This window comes from Nicotiana attenuata, chromosome 6 (assembly GCF_001879085.1).
Source record: "Nicotiana attenuata strain UT chromosome 6, NIATTr2, whole genome shotgun sequence".
NCBI classification, from domain to species: Eukaryota; Viridiplantae; Streptophyta; class Magnoliopsida; order Solanales; family Solanaceae; genus Nicotiana; species Nicotiana attenuata.
The window spans coordinates 78,638,626-78,646,706 of record NC_031994.1 but is presented as its reverse complement, the minus strand read 5'-3'; the positions used below and the strand labels follow the sequence as shown (position 1 = coordinate 78,646,706).

At 31.3% G+C, this 8,081-nt stretch overlaps 1 protein-coding gene across 2 annotated transcripts in view; it reads left to right on the top strand.

The window, feature by feature from the left end:
• LOC109227297 (GDSL esterase/lipase At5g03610-like) overlaps positions 266-8,081 on the top strand; it is a 21,511-nt gene continuing 13,695 nt past the window's right edge. For both annotated transcript variants that reach the window (XM_019392408.1, XM_019392407.1), the window contains exons 1-3: positions 266-369; positions 1,086-1,364; positions 5,100-5,371. In XM_019392408.1, the coding sequence (XP_019247953.1) occupies positions 327-369; positions 1,086-1,364; positions 5,100-5,371 (594 nt within the window). In that variant the 5' untranslated portion in view covers positions 266-326. The remainder of the gene's footprint in view (positions 370-1,085; positions 1,365-5,099; positions 5,372-8,081) is intronic.

Sequence of the window (8,081 nt, the reverse complement as noted above, 5' to 3'; positions counted from 1 at the left end):
TGTCATATGTGAGAATACACTGTGTATATTGTTATTGTAAAACACCACAACATAAGTAAATATTTAAAAAAAACTTGTAGAAAAGAATATATCCCATCTTTTGCAATATGGTTATTTTCTTAAAGGATACCACCAATTGGAATAGGAAATTATAATAAATTGGGACCCCTTAACTTCCAATGCACTTGTGGCACTAACCAAATGGTGTTGAATTTATTTGGTAAAGGTCGAATGACCAATCAATGTCCCCCTCCTATTCTTTTTTCATGTAAGTATATAAATAGCTTTAGTATTAGTAGAATAGAAACTCCTCTCCCTATTAAGCCATGAAGTTCTCACAGTTCTTCCTTTTCTCCTTTTTCATCACAGGTATGCATTATTTTTACTTCACATTTCTGCTGAAATTCTGTCACCTTTATTCATTAATTAACTTCCCTTAGGGTATGTTTGGTTTGAAGTAAAAATAATTTCCAAAAATTCATTTTTTTGGCAAACATAGACGGAGTTTTAATTTAATGTTTATGAGTTTAAGATTCTAATCTTTTTATGTTACTGGCTGAACCAGTAACCAATACACTTGCTCTGCTACAAACTCAAAAATGACTCTCTTCGCTAATGTTTTTTCCGACCGTTTGAAATAGTTTCTAAACTAGCGTTTGGATATAGATTTGATTGAAACTTAAAAAAAATAGTTTTTTGAAGTTGTGTTAAAAAATAATTTTTGAAAGTTGAAATTGTGTTTAGGCATGCATTTTATTTGAAGAAAATTTGAAGTTTTGTAAGTGGAAGAATTTCTTTTACCAAAAACTGCTATAAATCAGTTTTTGGGAACTTAAAAATTTTTGAATTTTTTTTTCAAAACATGATCATAATTCATGAATAAACAATATTTTCAAATTTATTTTAAAAAAATGAAGCCATGAACAAATGAGAGCTAAATTTTAAATAATATTATTGGATAGTGAGATAAAGTTTCGTCTGAAAATTATTTCCTTCGAAAAAATATTTTCCTTCGTACCAAGCACACCCTTATAATTAGTTCATGTTGTATTAGTCTAACAAGTGATTTTCTATAAATTTTACAGGTATTTTATTGAGTATTCAAGTTCAAGGTTCAATTCATCAGCACCATAATCATCATCACCATAGCCATAACCAGCAGCAAAGTGCCATTAATGAGCAAAAGAAGCATCAAATAAATGGGTTTAAGCCAACAAAGATGTTTGTATTTGGAGATTCATATGCAGATACAGGGAATAATAGGAAATCTGTGGCTAATTCTTGGAAACAACCTTATGGTGTCACTTTCCCCGGCAAGCCGTCCGGCAGGTTTTCCGATGGCCGTGTCCTCACTGATTACCTTGGTATATATTATTTCATCTATTCTATTTTATATTACTCTTTCCGTTTCATTTTATGTGATATGGTTCAAAAATTAATTTAATTTAAACTTGTTTTTATATTTTTGGAATTATTTACATAAATAGTCGAACCAGATTTAACATATGCATTTTTTAATTAATATACACAGATTATATTAGATTATACACATATTATTCATGAATTATATATTCGCCGATTATTTTTAATTTAAATTATTACATAAACGACTATTTAAGTTAATTATTCTATATTATTTGTGCAGCTATAAAAGTGTGTTGTTAATGATAAAAATTTAATTAATGATAAAAGGTAAATATTGAAATATGTCATATTTTAAAAAACATATTAAAAAGGAAAAAGTATGTCGCATAAATTAAAATAACAAAAAAATACTTAATTAGTACAACGTACTAGTGAAGAGTTTTTAACTACTTATTTTAAAATTTTCATATCAATCAAATATTTATATTTTATTTATGTTTTTTTTTAATCGAGGGTCTATTAAAAATAGCTTTTTTATTTGTATAAGATAAGAGTAAGATCTGTGTATTTATTATTTTTATTATATCCTGCTCGTAGAATTATACCGAAAATTTGTTATTATTCTTTTAATCAAATATCTGTATTTTACTTTGTTTCTTGTGTGCTGTAGTCCCAGCCTAGCAGCTTTTTTGTTTCTTCCCATGCTATTCTTTTCATCATTATGTTCACTTTATCTTTTGTGTTTATATAAACAATTAATTTTTGTGTTTTCTGTTCTTCTCTTTTTTCATAGTGGGTTGCTAATTACCAATGACTTAAATTTTTTCTTTTTTGTTTTGCTTTTCTGCACTGGGGCTGGACATCTTTGCATTATTCATACTTTTGTTTCTTTTTCTCTTTTTCTTCATCATCTTGTCAGACCACCACATTCCTATCTTTTTCTTTCTTGATCCCATAATTACTTCATTACTTTTCTCTCAATAATAAATAAAAATAATTCTAGTACGTACTTATCTGTCTGAAGGGGAGCTTTTGGACCAACAATAAAGTTATCTCCATATGATCCATAGATCACGAGTTCGAGTCGTAAAATCAATTATTAGTGGTTGCATCAGGCTAGACTGACCTACATTATACACCCTTAGAGGGTGGCCCTGCGTGAAAACGGAATACTTCGTGCGACTGCTTTTTTTTTTTAAGTAATTATATTTCACTAATTAATAAGTAAAAATGACATCGTGTAGCCACTTTAAAAGGCTGCTATTTAGGAATTAGCAAGTGCGTCCTGAATTTCAATATCATGATTTGTCCTGAAGTTAAGATTTTTGATTTAAAATTTTAGGACAAAATAAATACCGGCTAATCTTTATATAGCATTCCTGAGTTGGTTATCCGTGCACTTGTCCCAATAAATAAACGTGTGGCTTTATAATTGAAAGTGCGACATTATGAAAGAATTAGTGCTAAACTAAATTTCTTTTGGTTCTATCATCATAACTAGTGGTCACTCGTAACTTGTTCATTGCACTTTGTTAGCCCACTTCTATGATTATTCTACCAACTCATCATGCCTAACTCTTGAGTTAGACTATACGGTGTCGTTTAGCATGCGGATAAAAAAAGACAGTCCGGTGCACTAAGCTCCCACTATGTGCGGGGTTCGGAGAAGGGCCTGAGCACAAGAGTCTATTGTACGCAACTTTACCTTGCGTTTCTGCAAGAGACTGTTTACACGGTTCGAACTCGTAATCTCCTGGTCACATGACAACAACTTTACTAGAATAAGGATACTAATTCCGATATAAAATTTAAAATTATATTTATCACATGTTTGACTATAGGTATTAGCTAATACTAAAATAAATTTTATATCAAAATCTTGGTATTAGCTATCACATACTATAAGTTATCGAAATTATAATTTCTGGATATCCCTACTCTGAACCAAACGACCCTAAGACTTTAAAATTTTCTCAGCCAAAATTTCCTCTATCATTTAGAAGAAAAAAAAATCATTTGAATTTACGTGCGCTCTGTAACGGTTCCACTTGCGCTTTTTGTATATCTGACCATTTTAAATGATTTTACTTAATAATATACATTGATACTGTACGTATAATTTAACCTATTATAGCAGTTGGCCAATCTTATTATAGAAACCTAGTTTTATATATATGATGATTACAGTAGCGGAGGCAGGATTTTCGTTACGAGGATTCAAAAAGGAAAAAGTAAGAGAAATTGTAGCTAGTGGAAATTTGACCAATGACCTTATAAAGGTTTTGAACCGACCACTAAACTATGCTTTTGGGATGTGTCAAGGGGATTCAAAATATAATATATAGAGGTAAAAAACAGATTTTGCTTTATATATACAGTGTAATTTTTCGGCGAAGGGTGTTCGAGTGGACCCCCTTCCGCCCCCCTAAATCCGCCCCTGATCATGAATAGTTACCGTTATTATCATTTAGGCGAAATACATAAACGGCCACTTCAAGTTGTCTTCAACGGTCAGCCAGACACCTCAACTGAACCTTTTATCATTTAAACACTTCAAGTGGCTATTAACTGTATCAAATAGACACCTCATAGTGACATGGCAAGTTACGTGCATTTTAGTTACAGTTGAGCGCGTGAGGCTTTTATCAGACTTATTTTCTCTTATTTTTAGAATTAAGTTAAATTTTATGCCTGGGTCCCACACCACATTATCATTTTTGCCCACACCTTTGAACGATCAAACTAGTGTTTTTTCACCCAAATTTCATATGAAGCTTCCTCACCCCAACATCATTATCTCCACCACCTTAAACCACCATCTATATTTCAACCTGGATGCAAAAACTATAAAAAGAAAAAAAAAAAACAGAAGCTCGAATCGAGAAGGTTTCGTCAATAGTGGTATAACTCCTGTGTATTCATTATCTCAAATCTGCCAGAGTTCATCGCCGGCGGACTGTTTATACTAGCTGCTATTGCTAGTCGAAAATGGAGCCTTGCCGGCGAATACGGCTGGTCACTTATTGTTGCTCTGTTTTTTCTATACCTTCTCTCTCCGCTTCTACTAACACCTAAAATAAATTGAGTTGGTCAGCTGATAAAGAGGCGAAATTAGAAGAGTGGTTGGGAGAATAAGAAATTTGTGAAGTCCCATTTTCTTTTCTTTGTGGCTGTTGCTTTATTACATATAAATCGTTAATTATTGGAGTATTTTCTGTCCTACAATGGCGTTGGCTCTACTAAATCAGGGACGAGAGAGAGATAGGAGGTGAGAGGGAGATGGGGCGGAAGGAAGAAGAAGAAGAATAGGGTTGGGCGTTGGGAAAGGTGCTGGTGTGCTAAAAATTTAAAAAGGTTTTTTTTTCTTTAATGTATTTCTTTGTTAATAACAAATATCAATTTTTTTAATTATAAATTACACGTGTCATTGTTTAATTAGTTCGTTTGACACGTCATTGGCAAGTGTAACTCACGCATCTGGTCTGCTGCACTCGGTTGTCTATTTGGTTCAGTTAATAGCCACTTGAAGTGTTTAAATGATAAAAGGGTCAGTTGAGGTGTCTGGTTGACCGTTGAGGACAACTTGAAGGGGCCGTTTATATATTTCGCCTATCATTTAAGTGACCTGTTTGTGTATAGAAATTAAACTCTGAATTAATTATAAAGATAAAGTTTTAATTAATCTTTTAGCTTTTTTTATGTGCATTACTGATTTAATTAACTTGTGTAAACAGCAAAATTCTTGGGAGTGAAGTCACCAGTACCGTACAGATGGATGAAATATGCAACAAATCGATTAAGTTATGGGGTAAATTTTGCATATGGAGGAACTGGTGTATTTGATACTTTAGTTCCAGAGCCAAATATGACAACACAAATCGATTTTTTCCAAAAATTGATGGCTAATTCAGTCTATACGAAGGCAGATGTGCAGTCTTCATTGTTCTTGCTTTCTCTTGCTGGAAATGATTATGGTGCTTTCCTTGCTAATGGTGGTACTCCTCAGGTATTTAATATTATTCATTACATAGTTAATAAATAGTAAATAAATTTAATGTGCATGCACGGAATATAAAAATGACATTGTATAGGCGCTCTCGAAAATAATAGTCAATATATATATATATATATATATATATATATATATATATATATATATATATATATATATATATACATTTATGTATATTATATACAAAAAATATATATATTTTATACACTTTTACAGCTGCTGGATGTAAATAGTTTCATGTGTGCGCTAAAAGTGATCTTTGCCCTAGAATATACCAATTTAGTGTGCCAATCCACTAGCTCCTAGTAGTGTGCTATCAACACTAGTACTCCCTTTGTTCCAGTTTATGTGAACCTATTTCCTTTTTGGTCCATTCCAAAAAGAATAACCCCTTTCTAAATTTGGTAATAATTTAGCTTAAACTTATAATTCTACCCTTAATGAGAAACTTTTATAACCACACAAATACTCTGGCCCCCTTTTTGATTTGTTTAGGACGACAAATTCCAAATGTTTATTTTTTCTTAAACTTCGTGCCCAGTCAAACAGGTTCACATAAATTGAAACGGAGGGAATACTATTTATTTAAGTTTATTGAGTGTGAACAAGTGTACTACGTATTTGTTTTCTTTTAAACATTAATCTTCTTTTTTTAAGATTTGAAAAAAAAAAAAAGTTTATGCTTTGTCTCACTTGTAAAATAAATTATACGTTATCATCAAGTTGACTAAGACTTTGAAATATTAATAATAGTAGTAGAAAACCCTTCTTTCTGCGGTAAGTTCTATAGATTAATAGTGTATAAAATATTTAAACAATCAGATCATTTATGATAAATATTATTCGAAGTAATAGTGATTCCTATATATGAAATGGCTACATCATACCAGAGAAAACCCAATGATGGAGAGTGGAGACCATAAGGCAAACTTTGGATCCCTCAAGGATTTGGCTTCTTTCATCATTAAAAATTAAAAATTAAAAATCATACAGGAGGATGACTGTAGATTTTGGTCCCACCTTAGAAGCGGTACGTACTGCTTTGGCATGGACTGGTAAAACACGAGATACGTAGAATTGCTATTTTCGATAGATCATCGGTTCACTAAAATTATAGTCACATATTATTAAAAAGAAATACAGTAATGAAAACAAAGTAATAAACAGAAGAAGTAACAATAACAAGATAATAAGATAATTGAAGTAAAAGAAACAATCAATAGCACTAGAAATCTAAGTATAAGAAACGACTTAATATTAATACTACAGGTATAATATTTAGAGGTGTATAATTAAATTACTTTAAATACCTAGATGTTAAATTGGAATATATCCAAAAATTAAAAAGTGCTTAAAAATGTGACTCGAAATTTGATATAGTCAGCTTCAAAACAAAAGGTAAACAATTGGTGGCTGTGGAAGTACAGAATTAACATATATGCATTTTTTTTTGTTAAAATCCCTCCCAATATTTTATTATGTGACATATTTTCTTTATTTGTTCGTTAAAAAAAGATTAATATATTTTACCTATTTTATCTATAAATATTATAGAATGTTTAAGGCCACAAATCTTAAATGTCTTATCACACATAATATGCATGTTTAAGACCGTAAGTTTTATTTATTTTTTTTTTACTCAAATTTCGTATCGAGTTAAACTATATCACATAAATTGAAAGATTAAAACTAAAAGAATATAAGTTTGGTGAGTCCTGAAATAGTAAGGCATCTTGTATATTAATGGGTGCTGACACCAGTAGTAGAAGATTATAGATGTTGACCAACCTACTCTTGGATTTTATGTTAAATTTTCATCTACAACAAATTGTAAACGCCGGGCTTTTCAGCTACTAAAAACTAAAATAGCTGAATTCATTTGCTAGATTGGTGGGTCATCGCTAATCTTAGGTCGAGGTTGCCTTCTTGAAGGTACGGGCAAGTAGGGGTAAGGTCTGTGTATATACTATCTTCCCCAGACACCACTTGTAGAATTATACTGAATTTTTATTTTTTTATTGTTGTTGTTGTTGTTGGATCATCGCCAACCATAAAAATACATTAAATCTTTTTTTTTTTTGGTTTTTTCCTTGTTTTTTTCCTCCTTGGCTTTCATTATTAAGTTCGAAACCTCCTTGGCATATCCAAAAATGCTTTCTAAAAACAAAAATATTTTCCTACGAATTATTTCCGGTATGAGAAACTTATGTTGCTCGAATTCTCAAAATATGTGGTTGGATGTGTGTTGGATCCTTCCTAGTAGTACATTTTTTGTGGATTCAATGCAATTACAATAATATTTTTGGATAATCCGAACAACACAACTAGAAACCATAGAAAAAATAAAGAGTGACCGAATCCTCCATGGCTTGTCGGAGTATAAGATTTTATTCGGTATTTATATATCACCAAGTATTTAAATATTTTTTTCGTTTAATCATCTGCTATTTTGTATTTATTAGTTTTAGCCAATCCAAGGAGATGCTTCTCTACTAAGGGTATCTCTATTCGGCAAAGGGTCAAATATACCCATGTACAATGAGAAAAGGTATAAATATACCCTTCGTTATACTTTGAGTCCAAATATACCTCTGTCGTAATACTAGTGGTTCAAATATATCCCTCTTCTGTTAAGTTTGTCCAAGGTGGACATCCAATCCTACGTGGCAATGCCACCTCAGAGCCCCTAATATATATATATATA